Source organism: Triplophysa dalaica, chromosome 25, assembly GCF_015846415.1.
Source record: "Triplophysa dalaica isolate WHDGS20190420 chromosome 25, ASM1584641v1, whole genome shotgun sequence".
NCBI lineage: Eukaryota > Metazoa > Chordata > Actinopteri > Cypriniformes > Nemacheilidae > Triplophysa > Triplophysa dalaica.
The window spans coordinates 14397531-14418258 of NC_079566.1; the positions used below are offsets into that span (position 1 = coordinate 14397531).

Below are 20728 nucleotides of genomic sequence, written 5' to 3' on the forward strand. Positions count from 1 at the left end.
TGGATTTCGTGCCTTGGGACAGGGTTGCTACAGTATCATGTCTTGTGTGTATGTTTTGTTTTATGTGGAGACACGTGGCGGTATGTTTGGATAATTCGCCGCGTGTCATCCTGTGTTCCGTTAAACTCCGCCCCCTTGTTTCTCCGTTAGGCTCCCTTAGTGTGTTATCTCCGTCACCTGTCTCCCATTAGTGTTTAGTCTTGTCACCTGCCCTTCTCCGTCCCTGTGCAATCTCCCCTCGTTATTATGTCCCTATTTAATATCTCTGTTTCCCCTCACACCTTTCGGTTCATTGTATTGTATTTGTCTTTCTTGCCTTACCCCATGTTCCGGATTATATTTGGATTACCCTGAGTGCTTTTCCTCCCCGTGAGTTCTGTCCTAGTATTTCGTGTTTTGGACTTATTATTTTATTTGCTATCATGTTTAATTTCTTCCCCTCGTGGAGAGTTTTCTGTTTGTGAGTACTAGTATCTGTTTTGCCCCATCGTGGGTTTTTTGTTATTTAAATAAAATTCTTTGCTTTAACTTCGTCTGCCTGCATCTGGGTTCTGCTCATACGTTTCGTGACAAACTGTTGACAGAAAAGAGCAAAGTTTTTTTAAAATAACATATCATAACTCCGATTAGAGAGATCCATGTTGAAGATTCACGTTGAGAGATCAGATGTATTACTGTAGATTTTATTCTGGCTAATCTCAGGACAGTCTGGTGATTGTTAAAGTTTCTGCTGAAATGCTGCACAAGATACATGTGTAATAACTGCTGTCTTTTTCGCAGGAACATCAGAAAGTCTTCAGTCATCAAAAACAGAAAGCGCTAATTTGGAGAGAATCAATGAGCTGGAAACACAATTGGAACGCTGTAAAGCTGGTTAGTGAAATTTCAAATACACTCCACAGAGTTAAAATATATATAACATATTCTTTTTATTGTTATATTTTAAAACATATTTTCTAAGACTTTTTATTGTTAAAACCACATTATCCGAAGAGCGAATGAATAAAGAGAATTTTTTTGCACAGCCTCAGGAAGTGCACCCACAGCACCTCCTGACGCCGAGTGAAAGAAATACTGTTAATAAATAATAAAATAAAATAATAACAATAAAGGCCGAGATAAATTCTCTTACAAATAATTGCTAAATTTTGAAGATTAATTGTCTGTTTAGGGCTGTGACATTTTATTCTCATACATTTTTGATCTGGCTTTGAAATGAACATATTGTTCTGATTATAAGACCCTTTTTTTTCTTTACAATAGAATATAACTTCTTAGTTAAGTAAGTTTTGGACTAGTTTTCACACTGAGAAACAGCTTAAAAAATGTTAAATTGTACTGCAGCTTATCTTTATGGTATATGCTTTTTAAAGTGATGGGGTTGTTGTGGTACATTTTACCATTATTACCCTAATTTAGTTAAAAATATATATGCAGCCACTACAGCTTCCCCTTTTGTCTTCTATAGAGATATTTGAAACCATAATAATTCAAATAATAATTTAATAATTGGAATAGAAAAAGTGTAAGAACGACATCATGGCAAACATTGATTCATGTGAGATGTTAAGTCTGAAGACAGGGCACTGGAGAGCGGGGTTCTGATTCACCTCTTGCTGAAAATACTCTCATTACAGATCAAAAAGGCATTTGTTTTCAATAAAATTGATTCAAGACTTCATAAAGTTTAGGTTAATGGTAAGGTTAGGCGTAGATTTTTTGATTTTTCAAACAATAATTGGACACGAGTCCCCATAAATTGGTATGGATATAAAACCGGGATATAAAAACTAGGTCACACACACATTAATCAGAGAAAACATTATGCAAAACATTTGATTCATGCTGCTTGTTTGCACATATGATCCATGTCAGAGATGTGCTGATGTTTTGTTGTTTTTCTGTACAGAATTGAAGGAGAAGAAGACACTGTGGGGTCTGTTTTAATGAAAGCCAATATTTTTTTTTGAGATACATTTTTTTTTTTTAAGTAAAGAATGAATGTAGAGAAATGTTTTATTGTACACCCCATTACAAAATTTCTTCACATCATCTTAACTGTAAGTTTAACTTATCATTTTAGTAATCAGAAATGTGAAGAGATGTGTTTTTTTCACACTCTGTTACAGGATTTTTTAGGTGTTTGGTAAGGCAAACAAAACTATCACTTATTGTGAGTACTTATTGTGTCCTCTTAAGTGTGAACTTTGCAGTTAGTTCTTCCTTCAGTAAACTTATTTTGTCTAATAATTTGTTAATTTTTCTTAAAAGTTTTTTATTCTGTATTAAAATCTCCTCAGCACCTGATGTCTTAAAGTTAACACACTGTTTTATGTTATGTATTTAACAAATTACATGTTACTTAAAACACACATTGTGTTGACTTCTGATACAAGTTGTGTTGAAAGTAATTGAAAACGTGTTGTCCAAAGATTGAACACAATGATGTTCAGTTAAGGACACCAGATTAATTACTCATCCTAATGTCATTCCAAACATGTACAGTGTGACTTTCTTCTGGAAGAAATATCTTGAATGAAAGATATTTTAAAGAACATTGGTAACTAAAGATCATTGAACCCCATTGACCCCATCAAATGAACACAAAACCACTGAGACATTTCTCAAAATATCTTCTTTTGTGTTTCACAGAAGAAACTGTCATACAGGTTTTGAACGACATGAGGGTAAACATATTTTTATAAGATATTTCTGATTATGATATTCTTTTCACAAACTGTGTTTCTCCTTGCTTGTGAACTATTAAAATGTTTATTATAAATGTTGACTCTGTGTCATGTGTGGATTAAGAATTCAGAGTGGTTTTACACTCAATTTTACTATTCTGGTGATGGACAAGTTTAAAAATATACTGTACAGTAATAATTAAGGTTTGTCTGCACATTCACTGCTGGTGAATAACAACAAGTGAAGCTTCAGTAACTCACAAATGATTCTGTAGAACAATAAAATGAATTCCTAGTAAATGTCGCCCTCTGCTGAACAGATGATGTGATCTGTGTGTGTGTGATGTAATGGGTTGAGTGATGACGTCACCGCAGTGTTGGTGAAAGTGAAAGTGAGGATCAACGACAGAAGCTGAAGTCAAACTAAAATATCTGCTTTCAATTTAACAACAGAATATTTCTTCAGACATTGTAAGAGTGAACACAGCTGATCTTCACTCACAAGTAAGTGACAGAAATACTGTAAAACACAGATTGTCCTCGACTGATAGACTTCATAAAAAGTTATAAAGTTAGTGTCCAAGAAACCTTCTACAGTATGTGGAAAGTTGGATTTTTGCCTATTTTAGCATGTCAAATACTCAACTGTTTGGTTGTTTACTACCTAAATGTTGTTGAAACTGAATTCAAAGTTTCTTATTGGTTGTAAAGCGAAGTAATTTGGACGTTTTTAACACAACTTGACTAAAGAACCAGGAAGTGAATGAAAGACTGAAGAAGGATTATGCAGGTTTAAATCAGATTTACAGAAAACAAGCTAAATTATTCTTATAGTCTTTTGATCTGTTAAATACAAAAATGAACAGAGTAATCTTGTGTTTTCATGAGACCTACAGTATTGAGTGTTTGTCAAAGGTCATTTTACCTTGAGAATATATTTCAAGAATCAATGGTCTTTCAAAATCCTTATATTATACAGTTTTAAATTTTTACATTTTAGTTTACATTTTTAATATAGTATTGTTTAATGGGAAATTTTGCAATATTTGGTTGCAAACATAATGTCATAACGTGTTGTGATTTTTGTTTTCAAATGACCTCAACAGGGAAAGATCAATGACAGAATCTTCATCAACATCACCATAAAAAAGACAAACAAGAAGACAAAGTTTAGAACAACACCATATGTGAGTCAATAACTCATACAAAATGAATATCTACTCTCATATTGTAAATGTATGATTGATATCAGACACGTTGGTGATGCATTTTCACAATTTCTCTTTGCAGTGATGTCATCCTCCAGTGATCCAATGACTGAGAGACTTCTGTGTTCAATCTGTCTGGAAGTGTTCAGTGATCCAGTCATCACTCCATGTGGACACAACTTCTGTAAGATCTGCCTCAGTACATACTGGAACAACAGTGAAGACTACAGATGTCCAAACTGTAAAGAAATTGACAGAGACCTGATCTCAAGATTAATACAACACTCAGAGATGTTGTGGATGAACATAAAAAGAAATCTGAAGTTGTGTGTGACATCTGTACTGAAGGAAAGCTGAAGGCTGTGAAGTCGTGTCTGGTGTGTCAGATCTCTTACTGTGAAACTCACCTGGAGTCTCATTTGAGAGTGTCAGGATTACAGAAACACAAACTGATTGATCCTGTGAAGAATCTGCAGGATTATATATGTCAGAAACATGACAGACCTCTGGAGCTCTTCTGTAGAGATGATCACACATGTGTGTGTCTGTTCTGCACTGAAGGAGATCATAAGGATCACAACACTGTTCCTATAAGAGAGGTGAGAATACTGTATATTGTCAAGTGCTGAAATGTTTTTCATGCTGTAACACAACTTTAAAGATTATTGACTAAAAAAAACTCCACCATGTTTAATAAATCAGGTTTTAATTTGCTTTGTTATGTCAGTGGGAACTTCAGGGGATGATGAAGGAGAGCCGAAGAGCAGCAGAGAGACGGTATGAAGATGTTATTAAAGATCGAGATCAGGAGATCACTGAACCGAAGAAGAGAAACACTGAGCAGCAGCAGAAAATCTCAAACACAGAAAATAATCTCCTCCTCATACAGGTCTGTAGATCTCTCTCGTCATACAGGCACTGTAACGCTTCTTACCATATTTTTACATTTACATTTAGGCATTTGGCAGACGCTTTTTTCCAGAGCGACTTACATTGCTTTATCCTATACATTTTACATGTCTAACATATGCAATTTATAACACACCAAAGACACAGAAAACATGTGCTCGTGCCATATGAACCCCTTTGTAGTACTTGTGAAAACCACAGAAGTGGAGCCTAAAGTAATGTTACCTAAATCAGGTCTCGTGGAAATCCTGTAAAATTTAACCAATGAGATGACGACTTAAAACATGCTAAAGTGTTTCCAGAAAAGTGTTCCTTATGCATCAGGCATTCAGCCAACAGTCCGTCATGTCTGAGGCTGTCAAACCACGAGTCAAATGTCAAAAAACAGTGGATCACAGAGTTTAGATTGTTTGATCTTGGATGAATTCAATTAGGAATGTTACTTTAAATTTTGTGAGGCTCTTTAGACGACAGTGTGTGCGATCAAAGGGTCTAGATCTAACACGTTACACATTTGAGATATGAAAGGATCTCATGTTGATGTTCTTCTCTCTCCTAGTGTAGATTCACTCATCCATGTGCAGCCATTCAAACACTGACAACTGGTCTGAGATCAGTATGAAGAGTTACTGGGACCTCTAACTGAAAGGTGTCCTGAACTGGCCGTTTTTATTATTTTATACTGTTGTCTGAGGTCTACCTATGAAGTTTGCGTGGTTTTTACATTCAAAAACATCAACCTCAATAAGTAATAGGCTGTTTTCTACCCGGGTTTTGAGGCCAGCTCTACAAAGACTCAAGTTTTATGGGCGTGCTGCTTTGAAGACTTGGAAGTAAACGCCCACCGCTATGATTGTTTAATATATTGTTTTTTTAATTACTTTGTAATGTTGTCAGTCAAAGCTTTTGGAAATGATGGAGAAGCAGAAAGCAGCAGAGAAACATGATGAAGATGTCATTAAAGATCTGGAGCAGGAGATCACTGAACAGAAGAAGAGAAACATTGAGCTGGAGCAGATCTTACACGTTAAAGATCATCTCCACTTTCTACAGGTCACTGCATCAATCATCATGAAATTGTCCTTCATAAAGTTCTTGGTTATATTTACATATTTATATTTTGCGGATGACATAATCCTAAATTACTTTATATAGATTTGTGAAATTTATAATATCTGTGAAATTTAATATAGAATATCAGATTGTTCATTTTAGACTTTTAAGCACAGTTTGAAAGTTTCTGCGTCACAATGTCACAATGCTAAAGGAAAGTCTTTAGGGACTTCCAGACTTTAAAAGCTCACATGTAAGTCCCTTTGGCTAAAAGCATCTGATAAATAAATGTTGAACTCTACAAGAGATAAAGTAAGATCTCTGGTGATGTCCGAAAAAGTCTTCATCTGCTCTCCAATTAATCTCACTCCTGTTTAGAAGAATCATATCTCATCTGTGGTTTCTTGTTCCTGTGGGAATCTCCCTGCTGCTGATGTTCCACTTTTCTAACACTGAGAAACTGGGAAATGTTGCTGGTAGGTGAAGAGCAAATATACTTTAGAGTCCTATTGTTGAGAGCTTTATTTTCTTACAGGACATTGTTTTTCTTTTCCAGTTTAAAGAGAGAACCACACAATTTTTTGTGTATGGTATTCTTCGAAAGCTCTGACTCTGACTTTTTTGTTCCTTTTTTAAACTTTGACTGGAGTCACATATCGAAACCTGAAAAATATCGAGCAAGACGCTTCACACGACGTCAACGTGTCACCAGAAGCCGCTTTTTTGGTATGATGTTCTTTAGGAACTCTTAGACAGGCTGAGCTCATATACTCCCATTATCTGTATCAGACAATGCTGGATTTACCAAACAATCTTCTTTACGGTTCTACTCAAGAAAAAATGTCACCTACATCTCAGAAGGCCTGAGGGTGAGTAAATAAACTGCAAATTGGAGTTTTTAGCTGAACTATCCCTTTAATTTTTTTTGTTTATGCCCAAACTTCACATCTCCATTTTCATAATCCTTAATAAAGAAAGAAAAAAAAGATCTGCCTCAAAGATAAATTGAATAAAAAATAAATAAATATATTAAATAAAAGCAAATATCTCTGACATTCCATTCCATTTTCTACCGCTTATCCGAACTAACTCGGGTCACGGGGAGCCTGCGCCTATCTCAGGAGTCATCGGTCATCTATCTCTGACATTAATATGTTATATTTACAGAGGAAACATTTATTCAATATATAATAATCCTGAAGAGATTGGTATACAACAACCTGCTCCTTAACACCTCCAAGACAAAGGAGATTATTGTGGACTTCAGGAAGGCGAAAGGAGGCACACACGACCCCATCCACATTAACGGGACGGCTGTGGAACGTGTTTCCAGTTTTAAGTTCCTGGGGACCCATATTTCGGAGGACCTGTCCTGGACCACCAACACCTCATGCCTGATCAAGAAGGCTCACCAGCGTCTCTTCTTTCTGAGGACACTGAAGAAGAACCAACTGTCTTCAACTATCCTGGTGAACTTCTATCGCTGTACGATAGAGACCATCCTGACCAACTGTGTCACAGTCTGGTACGGGAACTGTTCTGTTCCTGAGCGCAAGGCACTGCAGTGGGTGGTGAAAACAGCCCAGCGCATCACAGGGACTACACTCTCTTCCATTGAGGACATCCAAAAGAAACGCTGTCTGCGTCGAGCTCGCAGCATTCTCAAGGACTCCTCTCACCCCGCTCATAGACTGTTTACTCTCCTGCCTTCCGGCAGGCGCTTCAGGTGCCTCCGGACAAGAACCAGCAGACTAGGAAACAGCTTTTTTCCCAGAACTGTACAAAAACTTGTTGTTGGACACTCCATAAACCAAGTTAGGAACTTAAAAATCATATGTCACTTACTCTTTAAGCTCGGTAAACCTAGGCCTCCTTTCTCCTTTGATAGAAGCAGGGTTGTAATTCTTATCCTTGGTTTCTTTTTCTGCCATATAAATTAATTGGGTTATTATTTTATGTTACATATTGAAAACAAAGATGGGCACAGTTATCAGCAGAGATTGAAACAAAAAAAGAATCTAGGTAACATGTTCATTCCTATCACCTCAATACTGACAAATAATGAAGGATGAAGAGTTTCCCATCTTTCCAAATAATTTCTTATGTTTTATTAATTTATTGTTGTTTGCCACAAAAAGTTGGCTCGAATTGGGTGTAAAAAGAATTCCTAAATATCTAAACCCTTGCTTAGACCACTGAAATGAAACCTGTACATTTAACTGGGATGGCCAAACACCCGAAAGCAACATTGCTTCAAATTTAGTTTCATTCATTTTATATCCAAATTAGTCCATATTCATACAAACACTGCATTAAGTGGGTTAGATGAGGAAGGTTCCAAGCTTTGTACTTCCAAGATACCGTATCAACAGGTTACCTTTCGGTGTATCTCCATCTCCTGAGGTTTTCCAGAAGTGCATAGCTCAAAGGCTTGAAGACCTGGAAGGGGTTGTAATTGTCATTGATGATATATTTGTTGGGGGAGAAAATCTGGAACACCATGATGCAAGGCTAAGGGGACTTCTAGATAGACTAAGCATTCATTTTAAATAAATCTGGTGCAAGATCAGAATGGATGAAATAAAGTACATTGGGCATGTACTGATTGGAGAAGGTCGGAAGCCAGACTTAGACAAGATCAAAGCAATTGTGGAGATGACCGGACCACAGGACAAATCTTTAATGAGGTTTCTTGGCATGGTTCAATACCTCACAAAGTTTATTCCAAACCTGTCAGAGAATAGCGCACCGCTGAGGAAACTTCTGGAAAGTGGTGTGGAGTGGCACTGGGAAACTTCACAGCAAAAGAGTTTTGAAGTACTAAAATCACAGCTGAGCAGAGCCCCAGTACTCAGATTCTTTAGGATGAGACTCATTCAGTTAATGTAAGTTTGGAGGGTTTGGGAGCTGTTTTCCTACAGGAAGGACATCCTGGAGCATATGGCTCATAATCAATAACTGATTGCTAAAAAGGATACTCCATTCTACGTCATTCTAGGTCACTTCTAGGTGCCATTTTGTGAAAAAAGATTGAACCTCACTCTGGTTCATTTTGTCAATGAAAATGGCTCTTTGTGTCTTTCAGTTAAAGAGGCCTGATTGAGAGATTTGAGTGAAACACTCTAAAAAAATGTTTGCTTTGGCTCTAGAAAGCCGCCCTGTTGGTATGTGAAACAGGGGCCTACAGACTACCAGAATATAGTTTTGGGGGCCTCTAGAGACCCCTTGGGCCCTACGGGGGCCGATGACACTCGTAACCTATCCCATTCATTTTCATAGGCTCACGATGGACACTGCCGCAGAATGGTCCGATTGGCCTAATATTCACGTATGTGGCCCGTCACAGGCCCCCGGGTCGGGTCTTGGAGTTGCGCGCCCCTCCGACCTATTTGACAGCTCGGTTTGCCAGAAAAGACACCGACAGCCTACAAATAGGCTACTTATGTACGCTCTAGAATACAGGGGTCAAAAGGTCACAGGGCCTCGATGTTCGTCAAAGTAAACGATGGGGGTCCCATGAACCTTTACAGCGAGTGTGGTCATTCTATGTCACTTCTAGGTGCCATTTTTGTTAAAAAAGATTGAACCTCACACTGGTTCATTTTGCCAATGAAAGAGGCTATTTGTGTCTTTCAGTCGAAGAGGCCTGATTGCAAGATTTGTGTGAAACACACTAAAAACTGTTTACTTCGGCTCTAGAAAGCCGCACTTTCGGTATGTGAAACAGGGGCCTACCGACTACCAGAATATAAATTTGGGGGCCTCTATAAACCCCTTGGCCCCTACGGGGGCCGATGACACTCGTAACCTATCCCATTTATTTTCATAGACTCATGATGGACACTGCCACAGAATCCAGAGGTCAAAAGGTCACAGGGCCAGGATATGCGAAAAGTTTGACCGCCAGGGGCTCCCCTATCGGGATCTCGAGTTCCTTGTCTCTAGACACTTCCCGGGACCCATTTCTTCCTGGAATTAATTGCCAATCCCTTAGCCTAACCCCTTATCCATAGAAAACAATGGGAGGAAGAGAGATGTATGAAAAGAAGAAAAAATATTTAATAGCACGTCACCAACTAGCCCTTTAGGTATGTCGTCGAGGGCTACTAGACGCAAGTCTCTGCTAAGTGTTGGGCTCCTGGGGCCTGTGCCGGCTATACGGGAGCCTCTGACACCCGTAATCTATTCTGGTGTGCTCATAGGTGGCTATTGTACGATGACCCCAGAACTGACCCTGGAGGTTCGAACGACCCCAATTCAAATTCTATATCTATTCACGGCCCCCTCGTTCGTTTCCTAGCGTACCGAGTGCGTACGGCCACGTTTTGTGCTATATTGCCAGTTTTGGTGACCATGTGAGACGTTAATTGTTTTGTAATATTTTTTTGTGCTTTTTTTCGGGCACTTGTATATAAAATAAGCATTTTAACAGCCTGAATTCTGTAATATATCTTTATGGGGTGCTTCTAGAACACACATCTGTTGGTTTGTCATACGAAAGTTGTTTAATGTCTTAAAATAAACCATTTAAAGTATTGTCCAATGGAAGCCTACGAGGCCACTGTCAAATAAGTTATGACTGTCACTTCCGGTGTTTTGATGAGTCACAGGAAGTCCCAGTCGTAACTTATTTGACAGTGCCCCCGTAGATGTCTCATGTACACACCATTTCTCTGTTATGAATGTACACTTTGTCCATTATTTACCTATGAGGGGCATCATTGGATAAGTTACGATTGGGACTTCCTGTGGTCATAGGAAGTCCCACTCATAACACTTTTGGCATGTCTCCCAAAGGTAAATGATGGACACACCATTTTTAAGCTTCTGGAACACAACTATGAGCATTAATGCACGTCATTGTGAAGGGGTGTAACTCTTGGACACTCTATTGTTGTTTGAAGCTATATAACTCCTTATTGAGGCTTATGACCCTTAATAGGCTTGGTCCATTATTTACTTATGAGGCCCCCTTCAAATAAGTTAGAGATGTAAGAATTAGCCTTGTGTTACAAAGTCCTATGGATCCCCAAACTGTAGGAGAAAATAACAATTCACAAAAGTGCACCCCTCTTATTAGTTTCACAGAATTAATGCTTTATTGCATATCAGTGTGAAGGATTGTGTCTCATATGCACTACATTATTTGTATTACCTGAAAAGCTCATTGCCAAGGTTAATTAATGACTATTAATAGGCTTTGTCCATTTTTTACCGATGAGGGCCCCATTAAATCCGTTACGAATGTACATGCCACCAGTGTTGTATTATGTACTAGAAAGCAATACTTGAGTGAAAGTACAAGTATCGTACTAGAAAAAGACTTTGGTAGAAGTGAAAGTTACATTTAACAATAGTACTTAATAGTAAACAATAGTAAAAGTCTTAAAGTATCTGAAATATACTGTACTTAAGTATTTGAAGTAAAAGTAAAAAAATTTTTTTTAGAACTTTGATTTAAAAGTCACAAACAGTTTGACTGTTTAACTTACTTGCAGTTAGATAATATTTATGAAACTATATTTCCATCAGTGATGCAAATTACTAGAAACTAGTTCTAATTTGCATCACTGATGGGAATATAGTTTCATTTTTAAAAACATGTTAACTTAAATGTCACCATATTATCTTGATTCAATAACATAGAATTATAAACAACACTCAGACTGCCACCCTTAACACCTAGGCAATAACACTATTAACTGGTACAAACTGCTGTTGTTTGTGTTTTGTGTTTTGCCTGTAACGTTACTGTACTTGTGTTATCGTTTATCTCCCACTGCATGTACCTTAAGTTAGTTAGCTGCTCTACTAAGAAAAAAATCAGCCAACTCGTTGTGTGCCAATAAAAGCACTGTGACTTTGAACAACAATGCAAGCGTACATTCACAATTTATAAAACGGATAGTTCAAGTCCTTGATTCTGATTGGTTGAGCCGCATTCGAAGCCGTTGTAAATTACTCAACAAACATACAGCTGTGACCGCATTACAAAAGTGTTACTCCCCAACTGCCATTTGTGATGGTTTGTTTGCTTTGTTGCTTGGTAACCTCTTTTGAACTACATTGCTTGGCGGAGGAATACATGTGTTATAGCGTTATATTTTTTGTTGCTGATGTTTATTTTATGAATAACATAAATATTAAAATGAATATTTTAATGGGGTAACCGTTTTATAAAAGCAAAAAGCCCCTTGAAGCCGTGTTTTACAGTTGATTTAGAACAGCTAAGGGGGTTCTAACATGTGCGCCATATCAGTTAACGTTTAGTGATGGGAAGTTCGGATCATTTTACTGACTCGGACCTTTGAGTCTCGTTCAGCAAAATGAACAAATCTTTTCTCGAGTCATATCGTTCATTTTAGCAAAATATAATTCAAATATTACAGGTTACTTTCCAAACACATCTACTACTTATGCAAACGTTTATTACATTACAAACAATACAAAACGTTAATGTTATAAGAAACAGAAAAGATGAATTAATTGTTAACCTGGGTCTTTAGTCTATGATTAGCTCACCTCATCTGACAACAATTCAATTCAATTCAAGTTTATTTATATAGCGCTTTTCACAATGTGTATTGTTTCAAAGCAGCTTTACAGGGGCAAACAGGAAAACAGAATAGGTAAAACACAGCACAGTGCATGGTATTTATACAATGAGTAAGATCATTCTAATAAATGATATCTAGTTTCTAGATAAATAAATGAATGAATGCAGTCTCCCGGTGAGCAGGCCAACGCTGCCCTGCTGTGGCGAGGAACCCAAACTCCAATGATTGATTAATGGAGAAAAAAACCTCGGGGGAAACCGGGCTCAACCGGGAGGGCCAGATCCCCTCTGACGTTTCATAGCTGCGCTCAGACTGCTGACATGTGGTTTAGGTTTAGCATTTAATACCAAATATTGTAACTTCAGCATTTATAAGACAAATAGTCCGTCTTTGCTCTTGGTTGGGGATGTAGTGGTCTGAGCTGGGATGGTCCGATGGTCATATTTCTCTTGGCTGGTGGTGGAATTGCCTTAGATGGAGCTGGGATGGTCAGTCAGTCTGCAGCTGTATCTGGTGTAATCTCAAATTGGGGATGGGCATCTGTCGGTCGCCTGGACATGGTGGAACGTCTTCCTACCTCGGGATGGGCATCCCGAGGCAGAGGCGGAAAGAGAATAAAGAGAATAATTAGCGCAGCTGCTGTTCATTAACTATGCATTAAGTGAAAGCTTGGCTGAAAAGATGTGTCTTTAATTTAGATTTAAATTGGGAGAGTGTATCTGACCCTCGAATAGTATCAGGAAGGCTATTCCAGAGTTTAGGTGCTACGTATGAGAAAGCTCGTCCCCCTTTGGTGGATTTTGTTATTCTAGGTGTTGTCAAAAGTCCTAAGTTTTGAGATCTTAGAGAGCGTGATGGGTTGTATCGTGATAAAAGCTCTGTTAAGTAAGTAGGTGCTAAACCGTTCAGGGCTTTGTAAGTAATTAAAATAATTTTAAAATCAATACGATACTTAATGGGTAGCCAGTGCAGCGATGATAAAACTGGGGTTATGTGATCGTATTTACTTGACCTAGTAAGAACTCTGGCAGCTGCATTCTGAACTAACTGTAGTTTGTTTATCGATGATACAGGACAACCACTAAGTAGAGCATTACAATAGTCAAGCCGTGAGGTCACAAGTGCATGAATAAGCTTTTCTGCGTCTGCAACACATAAACTATTTCGTAATTTGGCAACATTTCTAAGGTGGAAGAAGGCTGTTTTTGTGATATTTGAGATGTGATTTTTAAATGACAGGTTGCCGTCTAATATAACGCCTAGGTCTTTAACTGTATTTGTTGGAGTAACAGTGCAGCTTTCAATTTGCAGGCTGTAATCGGAGATATTCTGTTTACTTGATTTTGGTGCTATAAGTAATATTTCTCTTTTGCTAGAGTTTAAAAGGAGGAAATTACTAGTCATCCAATGTTTTATGTCCTCGATGCACTCTGCCAGTTTGGATAGCTTAAAGGAATCATCTGGTCTTGATGAGATATATAGCTGAGTATCATCTGCATAACAGTGGAAGCTAATTCCATGTTTTCTAATAATGTTGCCAAGGGGCAGCATGTATATGGAGAAAAACAAGGGTCCTAAAACCGATCCCTGAGGTAGTCCTTAATTTACTTGCGTAAGATTTGACGATTTCCCATTTAAATGGACGTATTGATATCTGTCTGTTAAGTAAGATCTGAACCATTGCAGTGCCTGTCCCTGAATACCGATATAATGGTGTAAACGGTCTAGTAGTATTTTATGGTCTACAGTATCGAAGTCAGCATTAAGGTCAAGCAGGACTAATAGTGAGATGTTGCCTTTATCTGAAGCAATAAGAAGGTCATTTGTAATTCTAACGAGCGCAGTTTCAGTGCTGTGATGCGGTCTAAAGCCAGACTGAAACTTTTCGTGCATGTCATTATTTTGTAGGAAGGTACACAGTTGAGTTGACACTACTTTTTCTAGTATTTTAGACAAGTACGGGAGATTTGAAATCGGTCTATAGCTTCCAAGTTCATTTGGGTCTAAGTTTGTTTTTTTGATAAGAGGCTTAATGACAGCCAGCTTAAAAGGCCCTGGGACATGTCCTAGATTAATTGACGAGTTGATTATGTTACAAATGGGCTCAATTACAGCAGGTAGTAACTCTTTTAATAAAGTAGTCGGAATGGGGTCTAATAAGCATGTCGTCGGTTTGGATGTTGCAATAACTTTAATTAAATCTTCCTGAAGACAACAAGACAACAAGTCTTCGGGTCTGACGCGTTCATTCACCACGTGACAGTTTCGTAAGCTAAACCAATGCAGTCAAAGCCGGAAAGAGAATTGATTAGTTCATCTCTGGAGTCTTCGGGTTCGAGTCGTTCGTTCGTTTGTCACGTGACCATTTACCGTATCAGTATAAAATACTATAAAGTAAACATGTATTTTTTGTATGTTGGATTTTATTTAAGGAGTTATCATAAAATTATAAAAATATGTGTAATTATCATTTTTCTAGAAATAAAAATGTTATGATCATTTATGTCACTATGTTTTGGTTACTGTTTCTTCAGGATCTGTGTTATTTTATATATAAATAAAACAATAATATATTGATTGATTTGTCATTAAACTGTCTTTGTCCATCAATAAACAAACACTAGGACTAGGCTATATAATAAAAAAATCCAAGCCTTTGAATGATTAATGCTAGTTTAACATATTAAGGTTATGATAACGTCAGCTTCAACATTTGTAACCAAACTGATATAAAACTGGAGAGTTAAGTTGATTTACTTAGAAATAGAGTGTGCTTGGGTCACACAAAGTTAAGCTGAAGGACAACTGTCACTCTGGACTGTCACCAAGGTGACCATACCACACCCACCCCCACTAGATGAGGGCAGGAGAAGAGCCTCAGACATATTCTAACATCTCAGGAGAATGATAACTAGATAAAGGAGTGATATTTGGATTCATTTTGTGGCAACTTCAGTCATTTCAGTCAAATGCAACATATGCAAAAAATGTTTTTCAACAAAAGGAGGAAGTAAAACAACAGCTACTGGTTCTTAAACATGTGCTTCCCCTTTAAGTGTTGTATGATCACTAGATGACATAACTTCCTGTCTCTTAACATCTTCTTTCCTTTTTGTCATCTGATTCAATGAGACAGAAAGGTATCTTCTTGGTTTCTGATAATCCGCTTTAATCCTTACTTATTTATTACTTTTATATCTATGTATCTTCGTTCAAACTTGTTAATAATGTTATTTTACATGTATGTGTGATGATTTTTGTCATTTTACACTTTTTGAGTTATATTTCTCTTAAATGTGTAAGTGAGCACATGGTGACAAATGTACAACACTTTTATAGTTCACAATAAGGGTTTTTTAATCTGAGGGGCTTCTTGTATGTTTCCTTTTCTATCAGGTATGTTTTCTTTTTTATTTCTTTATAATCTTTGACATGTTGATGTTTTTCTTCCCTTTCTGTATGTGATTCAATGGGAGAGAGCACATTAAAGTCCTTTTAATCTTATTAAATCTTATGTTTCTTTGTCGATCAGGATAAAATGATCCAGTGAAACTGATGCCTGCTTTCCTGTGTCTGTTTCCACAAAACAACACAACTCAAAACAAGTTTTTAATAACTGGTGTCGCCCGGGCATAGGTGAGCCACCGGTTACACAGTTTGCCATTAGTGAAAGTGAAAGTGGATCAAGACCACGAGGCTTTAACAAAAATATCTGCTTTAAATTCTACAACAGAATATTTCTTTATTCGTTATTGTAAGAGTGAACACGTAGTAGCTTTTAGGCCTGTCGACTTGGACAGACGACGATATTAACATGTTAAATATTCAACTATTTTTTTGTTTACCACTTTATGAAAATTGCATTAGATATTTTTTTATTTATTTGTTTTGAATCAAAGTTTAGTCATTTCGTCTGTTTTTCAGCGGGTTAAAGTTTTGTTTTTGATAGTCCCACACTATTCAGCGATTAAACGCCAATAACTCCAAAACCACTTGCCCTTCACATATCTAAATAATATTACTTCTATAAGGACAACCTTATGATCCTTTTGCTCGATATGATAAACACTGCCCCGCACAAGCTGTCGGTGGAAGAGCTAACTCTTTGTAAAGCAGAACGTAAGAAACCGTGGGAAAAGTGCAAGCTTTTTTTGTTTTTATATAGTTAGGTGGGTATTTTTTTATAGTTTTTTTGTTACAGGGCATAAACACATGAGACCAGTGTCGTTCTGTAGAGGGGGACAATGGACAACTTTCACAAACTCTCTGTTGAACCCAGTGGACGATTAGTGAACAACATGTTCAGAAATAACTTTGTAAAAGCTTTGTCAAGCAGGTAGACAGATCTATACATCCAGAGTCAATCAAGTCATTCAGTCAAGAGGTCTAAAGTAGGCATCTTGCAGAACCTCTCTTTATACTCCTATTGGTGAATAAGGGAATTGCACGTCCAAAAATAATTAACATTTTGTAATGGCTTTGTCCTGCAGGTAGACAGATCTATACAACCAGGGTCATTCAATAGAGAGGGACTGTGGGCATCTTTCACAACCTCTCTTTTTACCCCTACTGGTGGAAAAAGGGATTGCAAAGATGCCTAATGTCCTCCCCGAATGAATATCCCTGGTTTTATAGATCTGTCTACCTGCTGGAAAAAGCTATTACATAAGGTTCATTTTGGAATTTTGTTTCTCTTATCTGCCAGCTGGGGTAAAAAGATAGTTGTGAAAAATTCCCACTGTCCCCATCTATTGAATGACCCTGGTTGTATAGATCTGTCTACCTGCTGGACATAGATATTGCAAGAAGTTATTTCTGAAGATGTTGTTTTATGATAAAAAAGAACATAAAAGAAGGTTGTGAAATATTATTAGCTTAGTCATTGAAGGGGTAATATTATTCATAAATGTGAAGGACAAGTGGTTTAGGAGTTATTGGAGTTTAATTGCTGAATGTGTCGGGAATATAGATAACAAACTAACTTTATATCACTTATTTTTTTCCGGAAGTTAATGACAGACTTGATGAGGAAACGATATAGTGCAGCTTTAAATCACATTTATACACAACAAGATGAAATCATTTTTTGTTATTAATATGTAGAAATGAAAAATGATCTGAATAATCCGTTGTGTTTATATGGGACATACAGTATTCAGTGTATTTCTCAAAGAACAGTTTAGCTCCAAAATACAATAAAATATTTCAAGACTTCATGTTCTTTTCAAATTCCTGTATTATACATATTTATACGTTTACATTTTAATTTAAAATTACAATATAGTTGTTTAATTTTGCAATATTTGGTTGGAAACATTCAAGTGTCATTAAGTGTTGTGATTTTTGTTTTCAAATGACCACAACAGGGAAATACGTACGATGGAATCTTCATCAACAAGTAGAGAAACTGGAAGTTCTAGTAAAGAACAACCCCCAAGTGAGTCGGTTACACAGAAAAATGAAAATTCTACTCTCATATTGTTATGTTCTTGATATATTTTCATAATTGTGTGTGACTTCTGTAATGAAGCAACGCTGAAGGCTGTGAAGTTAAGTCTGGTGTGTCAGAGCTCTTACTCTAAACCTCATCTGGAGTCTCATTTGAGAGAGTCAGAATTGCAGAAGCACAAACTGATTGATCCTGTGAAGAATCTGCAGGACAGTAAATGTCAGAAACACGACAGGCCTCTGATGCTCTTCTGTAGAGATGATCACACATGTGTGTGTTTCATCTGCACTGTGACAGATCACAAGAATCACAACACTGTTCCTTTAAGAGAGGTCAGTATACTGTATACTGTCAAGTGCTAAAATATTTTTTTATGCTGTAACTCATCTTACAAGAATTTTAACGACCCCCCCATGTTTAAAATATCATGTTTTAATTTGCTTTGTTGTGTCAGTTTATACTTCAGGAGATGATGGAGAACCAAAGATCAGCGCAGAAACACAATAAAGATGTCATTAAAGATCTGAAGAAGGAAATCTCTGAGCAGGAGATGATGATAGAGAAGCAGAAAGCAACAGAGAAACAGGATGAAGATGTCATTAAACATCTGAAGGAGGAGATCACTGAGCTGAAGAAGAGAAATACTGAGCTGGAGATGGTGAAACAGAAGAAAAAAACAGCAAATAGACAGAATGAAGATGTCATTAAAGATTTAAAGGACGAGATCACTGAACTGAAGAACAGAAACACTGAGCTGGAGATGGTGAAACAGAAGCAGAAAACAGCAAATAGACAGAATGAATATGTCATTAAAGATTTGAAGGACGAGATCACTGAACTGAAGAACAGAAACACTGAGCTGGAGATGGTGAAACGGAAGCAGAAAACAGCAAATAGACAGAATGAATATGTCATTAAAGATTTGAAGGACGAGATCACTGAACTGAAGAACAGAAACACTGAGCTGGAGATGGTGAAACGGAAGCAGAAAACAGCAAATAGACAGAATGAAGATGTTATTAAACATCTGAAGGAGGAGATCACTGAACTGAAGAAGAGAAACACTGAGCTGGAGATGGTGAAACAGAAGCAGATAACAGCTGAGAGAAAGAATGAAGATGTCATTAAAGATCTGAAGGAGGAGATCATTGAACTGAAGAAGAGAAACACTGAGCTGGAGATGGTGAAACAGAAGCAGACAACAGCAGAGAGACAGTATGAAGATAATATTAAAGATCGAGATCAGGAGATCTCTCAGCTGAAGAAGGGAAAAACGGAGCTGGAGATGATGAAACGGAAGCAGATAACAGCCATTAAACATCTGAATGAGGAGATCACTGAACTGAAGAAGAGAAACATTGAGCAGCAGCAGAAGATCTCAAACACTGAAGATAATCTCCTCCTCATACAGGTCTGTAGATCTCTCTCGTCATACTGGCTCTTTCATTTTAGGAGTCTCTATGAAGTTATATTAATATACATGTCAACACTCATGTTTTTCACGGGAGTCTCCTGTTTTTCACAGCCATCTGCTGCCATACTCCCATTTTTTTTGTTATTTCTCCTTTGAAAAATTTGCCCTAAATAATAAATTAAAAGATTTAAAGCAATTTATAATAGAAGGGTGCCCTATTTGCCCTGCACAACCAAACTGCCACCCAACTCATCCCCCGGATTTTAGTACACAAGTTGATAGGTATGTATATTAATGATATTTGCATTCACATAATTTTTTTTCGTAAATATTTCTTTTCTAAATTTGTGTTAATTGTTCACGGCATAAACCTATAATCATTTTGTTGCTGTCAACTATTGACACATTTTTGAATGTACATCAGTCTGTAACTATGGGGACATTTCCACACCTCTAAACATGACGCGACACAAAATGAAAAGTGATTGGTTGCTTTACCTGTCAGTTATATGTCCTCTTGGGCAGGCCTTGGCCAAAGAAAGCGAGATGAGTTCCAGACATTCAGTATGAAAGGCGACACGACACTAGTGTTTGTATTACCATACTCTACTAGCTGAGCTACAGAAACATTTATTTATTTAAATACTGCATCAATGTTGCAAATTAAGTTTCTTTGTGAGCGAAAAATACAAACAAATAAGACTGTTGACAGATAGCAACACCCTGTATACACTGTAAATGATTTCTGTTGTTTTCACAGTATTATTGATGTTTTAGATATGTTTTTACTGTATAGAAGCTTGGTGGTATTTTAAAATACGACAAAAAATAAGTACTGAAATTCATTTTACTGTATAAATTCACTGTAAGTAAATAAATAGTACGCTGTAAACTATTGTAGTTTTTAACAATACATTTAATGTGTTTTAGAAATAAGAAGATTGATGACTATATTTGTTTCCAGTAATATACTGTTGATTTTATGTGAATTTCACAGCAGCATGTGACATGACAAACGCCTTGATTTTACTGTCTTCTCACGTGTTGTGTATAAGGGATTTAAGAGTACAAACCTTTTCAAATAATGTGTATAGCCAAGAAGACCAGAGAGATCCATGATGAAATATTCATGTTGAGAGATCAGATTTTTTACACTAGATTTTATTCTGGTTAATCTCAGGACAGTCCAGTGATTGTTAAGATTTTTGATGCACAAGATACATGTGAGATCACTGGTGTTTTTTTATTTTAGGAAGAACATCAGAAAGACTTGAGTCGTCAGCAGAAGTCTTCATCTGAGCGTTCTTATAAGTTCTGGTTCCTGGTTGTGGGAGTCCTGTTTGTGTTGTCTGCTTGTTTTATTCAGACTTACAATCACATACAACGCCCTGAATCTGGTAGGTGAAGATAAAATACACAGAGCTAGAGGAACATCTATTTATTCAAATACA

General features: G+C 37.1%; 1 protein-coding gene and 1 pseudogene across 5 annotated transcripts in view; both read left to right on the top strand.

Moving 5' to 3' along the window:
* LOC130415420 (repetitive organellar protein-like) overlaps positions 1-20728 on the top strand; it is a 61200-nt gene that overhangs the window by 28883 nt on the left and 11589 nt on the right. For 4 of the 5 annotated variants that reach the window (XM_056741104.1, XM_056741106.1, XM_056741108.1 and 1 more), the window contains 2 exons: positions 781-873; positions 1910-2788. In XM_056741104.1, the coding sequence (XP_056597082.1) occupies positions 781-873; positions 1910-1947 (131 nt within the window). In that variant the 3' untranslated portion in view covers positions 1948-2788. Of the gene's footprint in view, positions 1-780; positions 874-1909; positions 2789-20529; positions 20675-20728 lie in introns of those variants that run through there. The other variant, XM_056741107.1, reaches the window with a different exon arrangement.
* LOC130415422 (E3 ubiquitin-protein ligase TRIM39-like) overlaps positions 3804-20728 on the top strand; it is a 55009-nt pseudogene continuing 38084 nt past the window's right edge.